Source organism: Macrobrachium nipponense, chromosome 24 (assembly GCF_015104395.2).
Source record: "Macrobrachium nipponense isolate FS-2020 chromosome 24, ASM1510439v2, whole genome shotgun sequence".
NCBI classification, from domain to species: domain Eukaryota; kingdom Metazoa; phylum Arthropoda; class Malacostraca; order Decapoda; family Palaemonidae; genus Macrobrachium; species Macrobrachium nipponense.
Genome location: NC_061091.1, coordinates 61,376,778 through 61,391,540, shown reverse-complemented (window position 1 = coordinate 61,391,540; position 14,763 = coordinate 61,376,778). Strand labels below are relative to the sequence as shown.

Below are 14,763 nucleotides of genomic sequence, written 5' to 3'. Positions count from 1 at the left end.
AGTCTTGGGAGGAAAATAGTGTATCTGCAGTCTTCATATATTATGCAGAACATCCGTCGCATTTACATTCTAAAACTTTTATTTTATTTTATTTTATAAATCATGAATAAGGACAAACTTTTCTTCTCACCAAAAATAAGTCGTATGAAACGGAAGAAAATCGGAGGCAAAGAATAAGGAAACAATAGAAAACAGTGAGAAACAAAAATAAGAAATAAAAAGGTAAGAGGAAATAGAAGAAAAATAAAATTACAAGCACATAAATATAATAGGTGAGAAATAGTATAAAATTAATAAGGACACAACAGCAACAGAAAACATGAAAAAAAAGAATAGATGCAAATATAACTGGCGAAATAGAAGATAGACTAGAAATGCTGGAGAAATAAAGAACAAAAGGATAATACAGAAGAAAACTAGAAAACATAAAACCGGCAGAGGAGGGAGGAAAAAGAGATAAAAGCGTAAAAGTATCAAAACGACAAATCGGTGAAAGAAAACATAGCTGGGGGTTTTTTCCCCTCGCTTCGTCATCTCTTGTTTTCATCTGCAAAGTGTAAATCCCCATTTCCCCTCGAGTCAAAATGAATAGGTCTCCCCTCATCACCCCACCTTAGAGAGGGGAACCCCGTTTTATTTTTTTTTTTCATATTCAAGACACTTTGCGTTAACTCGATGTGGATGACTTTCAACCTGCGATGATTTCCTTCCCAAATATGACCCCGTCTGTCTGTCTCTCTCCCTTTCTGTATTTAATGCGACTTCTCTCTCTCTCTCTCTTTCTCCTTTCCCCTCATCCGCGGTGTTTCCCCATAGGTCCCCTAGCGATCTACTACTTCACCGAAACCCCTCGCATTCCCTCGCCTGACAGGAGGGGACCGGGGGCTCTGGGAGGAGGCCTCTCCCTAATTCATTTTTTCCGACTATTAAGTACATTACTTCCCTTCGTAAGTCTTCGTTTTCTTTACTTACATTTATTCAATCTCTGCTTAGTTCAAAAGGCGACAAAAGTGTCGTCATGCGTAATTTAGAGAAATAAAAGGGAATTGAAATTTAAGCGTATGTATTATCTTACGGTATAGGATATATGAATTATTACCAGACCATCCCGCAGACTGCAACATCATATGGTATGGTCACGAACACAAAGAGAGAGAGAGAGAGAGAGAGAGAGAGAGAGAAGAGAGAGAATTCTTTCTTTTTTCTCTAAGCTTCTTCCATCCCTTGTTTTCTTCTTGAAAACGCCGCCTCTTCCTTTCCCTCATCTCGAAAACCTCCTGCTGGAGACTAAAGACTTGTTAAGACTCACCAAGTGACCCACTGTGGCTACTTTCCGGTCTTCGGTGTATTTGATGTCCCGTGGCCCATTTTAGGGGGATGGCCCGGAGGGAGGGGACCCTACACTTGGGAGTAGAGGGGAAGTGAGGGGGGGGGAGAAGGAGAAGAAAAAGGATAGGTTACAAGAAAGATACATGAATGAGAGGGAGAGGAGGAGGAGGAGGAGGAGAAAGGACAACGAGAAGCGAGTGCCTGGGTGGGATTTTGAAGTGGGTAACTGAGTAGGTGGATTAGACGAAGAATGGGTGGGGTCGGCGGGGGTCAGGTGGGGAGGACGGTGGGTGGTGTCTGGAGGTTCAGAACACGCCGAATGTGGCCAAAGGAGACGTCGAACATTTCATAAAATATACATAATAATATACTTAATTCATCTTAAACGGCAGGAACTAATGCACTTTCTACATCGTATCTTTTAACGTCAATATACGTAAGATTTCATATTAGAAAAAAAATCTTCGTAAATAGTGACTTTGTCTGATTTTCAATAGGACATTTACATCTACATATCACCGAGGATTTCTTTATCATCTAATATATTTTACTATTTTACGGGCATGTAAAACCACAGTATGGAAATACAATAAGTAAAAAATATAAGTGGCCGGGCTCTCGGGATACACAACTAATTAGAATAATAAACGCGGCTATAACTTAACTATCGACTTGACCAATAAATAGATGATAATTCCAGTCTCTTTGAACTAGGATTTTGATCAAAATTTTGATTAAACTAGGTGCAGAAAAATAGGTGCAAAAAAAAAAAATTACCTAGCCATACTAATCTGAAGTTAGTGATATGTGGAAAGGTATTTATAAACTTACTTTAGGATATACTGAGAAAAATGTAAGTAGATATGCAAACAAGAATTTATGAGCAGAAAAATATAACAAAAATCATTACTGAAGTGAATAGTGATGTAATGTAGTTTTATGCATTCAACATTATAACAATACTAGCTCAATTTTAACAATAATGATAAAACCGATGACAACAGTACTCATAGATACTTGAAAGGACGTATTATTAAGATCGAATTCCTAAATTTCAATAAGGCGACGATATTATCACGGCCTCGATCAGAGATTGAGAGAAAATAAGTTGATATTGTAAGACAGACTGGTAGATAACGATACGACCCCCCTCAATATAAACTTAGAAAATCCCATCTAAGTGGAGAATAAGATGCGAATTCACATCTGTCAATTGCGTCAAGTAAAAGAAAAAGAAAGAACCAATATTGATGAAAAGTGAACTTTGGCCGAATACTTTATTGCCTTGGTCGAAAAGTATTCACATTATTGAAAGTTTTGAGTAAGAAAATGACATTTTATATGAAGTTTAGAAAAAAAACTCCGGCAGAAAATTAATAACATTTCGGTTATATACGTTTTCCAACGACAAATACTTTCAACTAATATTATATATATATATATATATATATATATATATATATATATATATATATATATATATATATATATATATATAATCTATATCTATATCGTATATCTATATCCATACATATTTTAATGCCGTGTAGAATTGCAACCTCTCTGAAGAAGACCTTTCCAGATCACTCACTGGAGAGAGAGAGAGAGAGAGAGAGAGAGAGAGAGAGAGAGAGAGAGAGAGAGAGACTGATAATTACTTATTTAAATACATCCGTCTTGTTCGGTTCCACTTCCGCCAATGGATTTGTTCTAGACCGCAGCAGCTCCGAGAGATAAGGTTTTCCGGTTGTACTAATCAGCCTTACTTCAGATCGTGTCACGGCGAGCAATCCAAAAATGAACGAGTTAATTCAAAACACATGGCAGAGAAGGTAGCGATCTGGTTCTCCTAGTCTATCATTTAATATAGCTACCACAACCCATGGTCTATTGCATCCTTCTCCCTGGTTCCTCTGGGTGTTATAGTAATATGCGGTCCTGCCGTTTCCACCCTATCGGACTCCGTATTAAACCAAACAGCTGCACTGGGAGGGAAATATTTATATAAAAATATCGTGATACCGGTTAAACTTGACATTCGCTGGGGCGCTACTGTTAAAATATATATAAGTATATATATTTATATTTATATAAAGTATGATATTTATAAATATATGTAATGTATACATGTATACATAAATTAGAAGCGACGCTTACTATCATGATGATGAAAAATAAGGTAGCCTCACCTATAAACTTCTGGAGTCTTAATTAATCAATAGAACGCGCCACCTGCGTTCAAGTCTTGTGGGTATAGTTTAAAAGGTGTAGCGCTGCAAGTATAAGAAATCAATATAAATGCTGCGTGAGATTTAGGTAAAAAATTTAATTCCAATTCATTCATTATTAATTGTTGACGCTCAAGCCTCCCTGCGGAGTACGCTAAATGGATTGCTATGATGGCGCTTCGTTCGCACTGGTTATTTTCGGATAACCAGCGAATTCCCGGCGAATAAAAAGGCAAGAGATGTTACCAATTAATGACTTTAAAATTTTGTCAGACGGATCAAATTTCACAAACATCTGAATAATGCTTGTGATCGCTATAACAATGGCAAAAGCACTGCATATTTGAGCGAGGTTACGGCATTCTCCAAGGCGCGTGCTGGGGGCCAAAGGTTATGTCACAAGGGTCAGGTCACTAGGCTGAAGGTCCCACGGGTCAAGACAACTCGAAATGTGTTAAATGTAATGTCTGCCTAAGTAGCGACTCGGCAATTAGGCGAAGCCTCCGAGTCCCTTCTACTCATCATTGTGTGACTGAAAGAATAACCGGCTGCTTGCAATAAAACCTATACGTATTCCTTCATCATCTGGTCGGATGTCATGATTGGACGCTAATTTTTCGACAGACTTAAACTAAGTTCACGCAACAATAGCCTTCCTCTCCTCTTCTGCAATGCAACTTTCAATCGACGCTTTCCAGATTATTTGATTCCTAACGCAGAAGAGACCGATGTAGCGGACAACCTGATGCCCTCATCTTGCCTCGGCACTAAGAAATTGAGAATAAAATAGGGTATTGCCTCCGACAGGAACGGAGGAACTTGTTTTTTGGGGAATGAAGTGCGTTTTGATAGACACGATGCTCGTGATTACCAGTTGGTTATGGCATAACTTCCTAAATTATTAATTCGTGACAGTTGTTCGTTCTCATTCAACCGTACTACTTACACGAAAAGGAGAATGATGAGAAGTAAATGAAGCTAAGGTCTTGCGAGAAAATATATGGTCACTGAAGACATTTATTTCCTAGTGCGACGAAAAATTCAACCATAAATTAAAGTAGGATCTGAATCATTGGTTAGGTTATTTAGAATGGTATCATAACAACGATGGTTACCAGCACCAGCTATAGGCTACCCTGGGGGGACACAAGAGTATTTGGGGTGGCGGGGGAGATCACGGGAGCTGTTAAAAGCTTAGCTTCGGAACGGTGTGAAGCTGCAAGCCCTTTGAGCTATATAACTGTAATCGTTATCATCAACATTCTTACAGTCTCGTTACTATTATTTTCTGAACTTTTTGAGAGTAAGGTTACCGTCTGAATTAGTCTGCAAATTTTTCTAATTATTTCCTCGTATTAAGTGTATCCTTGTAACTAAGGAAGACTTGATGCTCTACCAATGAATAGTGACCAAAAATAAAACATCCGAGCATCGAAGAAGAATAAAACTCGTTATTTCAATATACCCAATAATTATCAATGCAATAGTCTGCTAATGCTAAAACAACCCTGATACTATTATCACATTCACTCGGGATCTAATTTTCTATCATCATTACCTCAGTAGTAAAACAAAAGGAAAAAAAATCATATCACTTCAGTATTACTAGAAGTCCATAAAAGCTGAAGGTTCAACGGAGAGACCATATCATTTGCAAAACTTTCAAAATTTCATTTACATATAACTTGAGTAGTAACAGGCGTTTACATTTCGCAAAATTTCGAAACTTTTCGGGAAAACTTGCTCCGCGGGGAAACCCAGTCGGGCTTCTCAACATCTCGACGTTTCTGGTCATAAGATTTTTTTTCTTTACTTCAGATAAAAGAGCAATGGATTCCACTTGGCAGGGAAGTTTTACGCATGTCATAATTGTGTTCTTTTTATGGAATATCTGAAGATTCAACTAATTGACAGAAGTTGCTTTCGTCATTTTTCATATAAAATTATAATGTTGAGATTTTTATATATCTTCTCCATGAAATATCTGCTAAGAACACACACGTATTTCTTCTGAACGTGATATCTTTCAAGTTCATACTGAAGATACATTAATCTGACAGAAAAAGAAAATGTTAACATTTCCCTTTGCATGAAATGTGCACGAAAAGATAGCAGATACTGTTAAATTCACTAATCGAACTTAAAGCACAGAATATATAAAAGAAATTATATCAAAAGACACGCTGGATGCCTATAAATACTCAACATATATACTACGCTGCTATCATCATGTTTTATCATCGATGGCTGATCCCTTTTCTCTCACGAAATATCAGGGGATACTTCATATAGTTATTAAGAAAGCACTCCTTCCTTCATATTATGTTCAACGAATTCGCACTGGGCTGCTCGGTTATAACTGGCATCGGTGATACATCGAACTTTGACAGCTACAGGAAGCTTTTATAAAGGAATTAATTTTGAGTTAATAATATTACAGGAAACAGGCAAAAATGTATTTTCAAGGGAATTCTCGGATAAACCGAGAAAAACTATACCCATGCAGAGGACTGTGTCATTTTATATACTGTCTCTGTACATCATAGTGTCTACAGCAATATAATGAGACGGGAAGAGACGATCTATAAGTTACGACCGCTACCTTTTTGCCTTTTTCTTACTCCTTAATATTTGTTTTCATGCAAGGGCTGTTATAACAATAGGGAAGCGATAAAAACATTATGAGAATAAAACGAAAACTTTTTAGATGAATTACAAGAGGCACTCATATGAGTAAAACGCTTGACCATTCCAAGTGGACTTCAAAATATTTTTCTCTCATCTTACATACCACAAAAAACGGACACTATTACATACATGTTTTCTGTTTACTACAGTGCGTTAACTTTTTTCATTATTAAAATTTCTTCGTCAGCGAATTTCTCGTATTCATTTTGATTTTTCTGAATATTTTGTTTTTCTGAAAGGTTTTATTATTCCCTTTCTAGATCGTAGGTTACAAACATTGCTCTGTAACTATACTTATAGGACATAAGATTGGATTTCCTTGCAAAAGTCAAGAATTGTGAGTTTATATATAAGGAATAAACAGAAGTTTCTAAGTACACGGCAATGGAAAACTTTTTTAGATGAAGCACGATCCACGAGAGAGAGAGAGAGAGAGAGAGAGAGAGAGAGAGAGAGAGAGAGAGAGAGACCTATACTTGCCCCGCTCCTCCCCCCTTCCATTTATAATAAATTCATGACAGGGATTCCACATGACGCGAAATATGTGAATTTCTGTTTTAGCAAATTTAATACTTATATCTGTATTCTCTCCGCCGGGGCAAAGCTTCCACAAACTGGTGGAATAAATCTCGCTATAAATCATATACATACACTCTCATTGCTGGGAAATATTAATATGGTTTTATTGCGGGGGAGTTACCTCTTGGTGCAGAGAGAGAGAGAGAGAGAGAGAGAGAGATGCGCTGTGTACGTTCATGTAGGTATATAAATGTATCTGTTGATGACAGAAGTTCCGTCGATATTGTCCGATGAGAATAATTGGACTAATTCTTCATTCTTTCCAATGTACTTTATTTTACATTAGCGATAATATATACACACAAATATTATACAATATATATATATATATTATATATATATATATATATATATATATATATATATATATATCATATATATATATATACTGCACCCGTGCGTATCGATAGACGATAGAAAAGCCGACAGAGGATGACTCACGTAAAGACGTTTATGTTGTGCAATAACCGGTTAGGCGAAAGCTGACAACTGTAAAAAGATCTGAGAGAGAGAGAGAGAGAGAGAGAGAGAGAGAGAGAGAGAGAGAGAGAGAGCGCTTCATATGAGAGTGAGAGGGGATTTATTAAATTAAATCCCACCGTCCATGTTTTATTCATAAGCGAACACACGAACGCAACACAAAAACAGTTTGGTATAAAATAGTTTGGCGTGAGTGCGTATATGTGTGCGTGTGCGTGTGTGCGTTTGTGTGTGTGTGTGAGTGTCAGAGAGGCGGCTGGAATATTTTGCACAAAAGCCATTGATATATACTCGTAATTTATCTAGCCCCATTAATACAAGCAAATATATTTATACATAACAATGATATAAATGTGTGATATTTTGTTTGCCCCAAAAATGCCGTAAATAGTACACAGACCATTTTCATATATATTCACGTCATGAATAAAGGCTCTTTTAATGCCAGTAAATATCATACCTAAACGATGATAGAAATCATTTCTCATCCGCTGAATGAATGCAAATATTTAATGGCATACGCGGTGCCTGGCTACGCTTCTCTTTCTGTGTCAGTCAACAAGCTTTTGGTGCATATAGGTGCGCGCGTATGTGCGTATGGTGATGCGTATTTATCAACCATTTATTAAATTTCGGACGCAATTTGTTTCGTGTAAAATTGTGTAGATATACATATTTAATATATATACATACATATATATTATGTATATATCACAAAACTCTTCGAAGCTAATAAGTCAATATTTTCCGTTTCATAAATACGATGAATATCAACGCTAAATTCTACACGACTCCATAAGCTGAATTATTAACTGATGTATAGACTGAAAATAAGTAACACAGTACGACACTGATTCCTGTCGATATACTGATTTAACTTAGCCATAAGGCGTCAATGGTTATCTATGCCGGGAGAGGAAAGTCGGTGTGTATGTCATTGATTAACAGTGCAATAAGCTTATTAATGCACGGGTATGCAGGTACGAGACTGCAGTGCTTATCGAACAGCATTTTGCGGTGAAATCGTTTGACTGCTTTCTTTCAAAATTATTGGCATTTGCCTGGATCCAAAAATTCGTCAAAGGCCTCCCCCTCCCCCACGTCACAAACGGAGCCAGAAGACGCAATAAGATTCGTTGATTAATTAGATTAGTTTAGCTTTGAGACGAAAAATTTGGCGTCGCCGACGAAATAAGACGTCCGGAGGATCCTTTAGCTGTAGAAGCAGGCTGAGTTCATATTGGCAATAAAGTGGACGCGGAGGTGGGCTTTCCTTCACCCATACAAAGCCTTTATCGTCATCTCTCGAGGCCCTTCCAGCTCTTCTTCCAGGACTCTCTCGGGATGATCTACAATGAGAGGGAGGGAGGGGACCAGTTTTTGTACTTGCCTCATCAGACCATTTAACACGTGCAAATGAGAGAGAGAGAGAGAGAGAGAGAGAGAGAGAGAGAGAGAGAGAATGGGGTAACTAGGTGGAAATGTAAGAAAAAGTGTTATTAAAGACATTTACATACTCTACGAAATGCCATGAGCGATACGACTTGAGGAAGTGACTGAAAAGTTCATCTGGAGAGGCTTATGAATTTATTAGAAGTTCAATAAATACAGCACAAACAGAATTAAAGAGCACAAATAAATATATTATGATATCTATCTATCTCTCTCTCTCTCTCTCTCTCTCTCTCTCTCTCTCTCTCTCTCTCTGAAGGGAAATTATCGGACTGGCCAATTTCAATTTTTGGGCGTGAAAATGTTCTTCTTGAACCGCATTCACAGGAGCTAAGACGATTTCATAGATGTTTATAAAAATAAATAAATAAAGGACTGATGATTGGGTGAAGAACACCGTTGAGTCCTTCTGGAGAATATGGGAAGAAATAAGAAGTGGAAAGGAAAAAGGTCAAAATGTTTAAAAAACGAGGAAGTTATTTAGGATAAAGAACCAGGAAGGGAAAGAAAAGTGAATGATGAGCAAAAGAAAACATGGCCAAGGAATAAGAGGCAACATTTGCCTATTTATTTATTTATTTTTTGTCAACCTTTCATTTCTTCCGCCGGGAAGTAGCCGAAAAGAAGAGAGAAGAACGATGAATATTGAAAAGAAAAAGAAAAGAAAAAAAAAGACGGGGGATGGAAAAGGGTTAACGGGTATACGAGAAAGGCAGAGAAGAACCAACGAGAGAAACAGAAAGGGGGCAGGTTGGGGAGATTGTGGCGCCGGGGGAGACGAGAGGAGAAATCTGGGATGGGGGGGGTGGGGGGTGGGGGTTGTGGGGAGCTGGACATGAAGCAGAGGGTGGCCGTCAGGGAAAATTATATTATATCCATCAGTCAATATTGTGGTCGGTTGGTTTTGGCAGAAGGGGGTGGGGGGGGGGGGGGGGGGGGGGTGGTGGGGGGGTGGGGGGGTGAGGGGGGGGGTGGGGAAGAATGCCGCCCCCCTCCTCATAACCCTCTCAACCCCGGGGTTGTTCTCTATACCCGGTGGAGTAAAGCAGTAGCGAAAGGAAGCTCCGTGGGAGAAGGGGCCACGGTTCATGTAGACCTACCTACCTCTCCCCCAGAGGAACCCGAGCATAAAGGCGGGGTAAGGGCTTCGGCGAAGGCGTCAGAGGGAACATGTCCTCGTATCCATACCGGTACCGCCAATTACTTAGCGATCAGGACAGAGGATACCCTGAAACTGTGTCGTGGTCATTTGCAGCATTGTGAAATGAGACGCTCAATAAAAACAATCAACTCTAGGTGTACCATCCCTCCCCGTGCGAATATAGGAAGAGGTCATATTTCATAAATAATACATAGACGACAGTATTGCGCAATAACAACCTACCCTACCGCCCTTGTTACACTCGACGTCTGATCCTTGCTGTGGGGAGAGAATTCTTGGGACATAACCGTAACTAATCAAAATTTACTTTTCAGAACTTAAGAGGTAGAGGTATTATGCGCTCGGGTGCCCAGTATGCAAATGCCAAATGAATTTATTAAGGATGTCTCAACGGGGCCGGCAGGGAATTTTTAGCGGAATGAATTATTCTGAGCGAGGCTCTTCACGTAGCACAGAACTTCGCGCATATGAATGGGTACATGTGCGCAAGCGTACGACCAGACAGTAGTAATTTACAATTGTGAATTATGTTTATGTATAAAGAAACAAATAAAAATTAATGAAACGAGTATTCAGGTATTTAGGATTTTACTGCAATACTCTAAAAAAAAATAACTATGCTTGAAGATTTCTTAATTACAATGCAAACGCTGGGTCTTATCTATAACCCGACTATTATATGAGAAGTCTATATTCAAAGTATAACCATATTGCATATCACATTAAAGGCATTAACTCATTCAGTCACACATTAATTATATATATATATATATATATATATATATATATATATATATATATATATATTTATATATATATATATATATATATATATATATATATATATCAATTAATTATATATATGTATACATAAATATTATAATATATATACATATACAATTTAATATTCATAAAATTCTCAAGACAGTGGGTTAAATCAATAATACCAGTTTTCGAAGAATTGATAAATAATTAAGCCAGATTTTAAAATACCTTCATAATTAAGAATAATGATGATTTATCAAGTATCAGTCAAGCACAAATTTATATTAATCTATTATCTACGATATTAAATTAATTATTTTCATTCTAATAAAAAAGTGATCACAATATTTTAGTTGAGCTACTTAAATTTATCAATAAACTTATACCATACGGAAATAATAATAATAGAAAAATAATAATGAATAAAAATCCAGGGACTGCAATTGGAATTTGTATAACTTCAAAATGTTAAGCTTGTTTGTTCTACATATACTGAGAGCATGCTTTTATCGAATATGGTTAAAACTGTACAATGGCGAATTATTGTTAACAATGCCTATTACACCGGTACTGACTGCACGAAACACTTAAAAATCATAATTTTCTGACGTCATAAATTTATTGACATTAACGCACTAAGGACAATGTTTATAATAACCTTAATGCTCGTAAATAATTTTTCCCATTATTTTATTCCACGATTGAAATCTTAAAACACTATCATAATATACATATACCATTACATACACATATATATATATTATATATATATATATATATATATATATATATATATATTATATATATATATATAATAATTATATATGGTATATGCATATAGTGTGTGCTTTTAAAATAATATCAATAATGAAAATAAAACTTGAAGTACAAATATAATTTCTGATAGCGCACATAAGCTGAATACATCAACCTATTTAGTCCTTTTATTAATACGAAAGAAAACTGCAGTGAACGAGTAAAGGAATTTCCCTCCTACGTTCCCAAAGTATTTAAAAGAGTTAAGAACATTAACGAGCATGAATTAGGATTATCGCGGCAAGCCCTTATAACGGGCAAACGGCTGTCATGCTTTCGTAATTCCACCGTTTCCACAAAGAGCACAGGTAACTGTGATATGGTCAACGTTATTCCAATAAACAGTTTGTGTTCTGGCTCTATACGACACATGACATGTGATATATAAATTTACTGAAGTCTGACAGATGTTTTTCTGTAATTCCGTTTCTATTATGCATCATGATTATTAATTTTTTCTATATTCGTCTGATTATCATGGACATGATTATGATAAAACGCTACAAAGTATGACACGAAAAAATGATGATTACTATTCGCCGTTCCCTCCGCGCATTATACATGACAGTGACTCCTAAATCAATCCGATTTTGTAATCCATGTTCCCGATCAATTTTCAAATACACTTTAATTATAAAAAAAGAATTATACAAATGACACATATCCTTAGCTAACATCTATGCATACAACACTAACGGTATGAGTTTACTCACACAAATAAAAAAAAATAATATTGATATCCGTAGTCATTCTACTTCAAATGAAATAAATAAATCTGTAAACACAGAAACCAAACTGCTTCAAGCGATAGGGGAGTAGCGGGTTTTTGTCATTTTCCCGATCTAACGTTATATATTCAATAACCAAACAAACTTCACGACTTTTATTTGGTTGCTGTAAATAATATCTTACCAAGATGATACAAGGAAAGCATCCAGTACAATCTACGCGACACAGCATAAAAAAAAGAAATAAATATATCAAAGACAGAAGGGAAACCAGGTGTCAACACGTACGGAACTTACTTGTCCTGATTCTGAATATTTTCGATTTGTCAGGCTTCCTTTTGGGATTGATGCGGGCGGGCGATCGTCCAATGACCACTTCGGGCACCACCTGGGCCATCCTCGCCGTCTCCAGCTTCGTGGCCGTCGTGTCCACCTGCTCTACCACCTCTGCCGCTTGAGCTGTCGTCACCTCGCCCTCAGTACTTGGCATCGTCCAACAAGAGAGAATCAAGAGAGAGGAGGAGGAGGAGGAGGAGGTAGTACACTCAACCTCTCATCGAGAGGCACAACGACGAAGCAACGATCACCATCATCTTCGTCATGATGATGATCAACATCCTTGGCACTTTCTATGTTGTCCTGCACAAGGCTCCTTGTGACCTATCTCTCTTTCTCTCTCTCTCGCAATTAAGAATAATATTTGGCACTGAACGAGTCACGTTGAGTGGAAAAACAGGGGTAAGGAGGAGGAGGAGGAAGAGGAGGAGGAGGAGAGACAGAAAGAGGTCGAAAGAGGGAGCACCGTAATCACTTCTTCCTCTCACAGGAAAGCACTTGAGGGGCAGATCAACACACGACGTTTTCGAAAGATGACAACAGTTTTGGCGGAGGCGGACGTCGTCGGAGCGTGGACGAAGATGACTGAGGGACCCCGCAGCGACAATAATCACTACTACAAGTCTGCCACACAAACACACATTCAAGTCACAAGATATATCAACACAAACGAGTCGGGGTCACCACTTAGCGTAATAGCAAGTTGTCACAGCTGGCACCGGAGCCGCCACATGTCCTTGGGGCTTGTTGCGAGTATATTGACGCCGCGGAGGAGACGTATGGTCGTCGCGGCATTTGGTGGGGAACGGAACGCGAGTTCTCGGGAGCGACACCTCCGTACGTAGCCGGGGTTCCCACAGCTCTGGTCGCCCCGGGGACCCGATCAGCACCGCCACCCGCCGCGACGTGCTCACGCCGCCGAAGGGGAGGAGACTCGCTACACGGTGGGCGTGGATAAATTTAGTGGGCGGGGCGAAGTTTCACAGAGGCGATCATCAACGTTGAACTTTTTAGAGAAATACATGAAAATCCGGTATATGAGGACGTTCGGTCATGGGAATATGACAAGGAACTTTCCTACGGAGGCAAAGACACTGACGCGTTGCTTGAAAACTGCTAGAAAAATTCACGAGTAACTCCGCCTTCCAGATGTAGGGACTGATGGGCCGGGCTCCTGAAAGACTGGGCGGTGCAAAGGGGGCGGAGTTACAGGAGATCGTCTACGGACCTGCGCGGCCACACAGCCTAGCGGCGACAACTCCCTGTCACCAGTCACTCAAATGGCGCTAAAGGTATCACACCAACACATACAGTCACACGAGTACACGCGACCCGCACCTGTGTACACCCAACTTCTCACTGCACCTGTAGCCATACACCTGTGCACGTCCTTTCGTCCAGAACTGTCTATGGGGAAAGGAGGAAGGAACGAAAAGGATTGCGGAAGTGCCCTTCTCGAGAGGTTCCTGCCAAGACAACCGAAGCAACACCGCTTTCAAGAAGTGTCATCCCGGTTCCTCTTGCGAGATGACTGACTGCGAGAGCGTCGTTATTGCATCAGGGATCCTCGAATTCGACTTGAGAGAAAGTCGCGCCAGCCACCGTCCGTCGCCTCTTCTTGCTAAGCTAAGCGCGTCACGGAGGTCACCCTTTTGCTATCCTTAGCTAAAGAATCGGAGACGCCGACGGAGGGAAGAAGTTTCGGCCTCCCGCATCCGGTGCTCTCACGCGGGTTCTCTCAAAGTTAGTAGCTGGCCTACAAGCTTGATGTATATATAATAAAAAAAAAACCTTGTTAGCCGCCGTGATCGTTGTGCAATGGCATTCCCTGGCACTGGTCTCTCCAAACTGTAGTCAAGTGCCAAAGTCTACTTAAGACTTATAAGGGGAACGCCACACCTACAGTGGTTACTCGAGGTCAAGGTCTCGTTCCTTAATAAATTGACGGGCGGCAGAGGGCGGCTGCTGCTGCTCCTGCTGCTGCTGCAGTCCCGTCGAACGCCGCTGACGGACGGCTTACCTGCCTCCTCATTTCTTAATGACCTTTAGCACCTAATGGTTTGCCAGTTTATGGGTACAGGAATCTTAATTCTTCAAAATCTAAGACTCAGATGGAACCGTTGCGACATTTTGAAATAATACACTAAATATCTTACAGTATTTCCAATTTCTCATTATTAAATTAATAATAAAACTATCA

At 39.0% G+C, this 14,763-nt stretch overlaps 1 protein-coding gene across 4 annotated transcripts in view; it reads right to left on the bottom strand.

Moving 5' to 3' along the window:
- LOC135205668 (homeotic protein spalt-major-like) overlaps window positions 1–14,297 on the bottom strand; it is a 72,020-nt gene extending 57,723 nt beyond the window's left edge. For 3 of the 4 annotated variants that reach the window (XM_064236513.1, XM_064236514.1, XM_064236516.1), the window contains exon 1: window positions 12,516–14,297. In XM_064236513.1, coding sequence (XP_064092583.1) covers window positions 12,516–12,717 — 202 coding nt within the window. In that variant the 5' untranslated portion in view covers window positions 12,718–14,297. The remainder of the gene's footprint in view (window positions 1–12,515) is intronic. The other variant, XM_064236515.1, reaches the window with a different exon arrangement.
- Window positions 14,298–14,763: the final 466 nt, after the last annotated feature.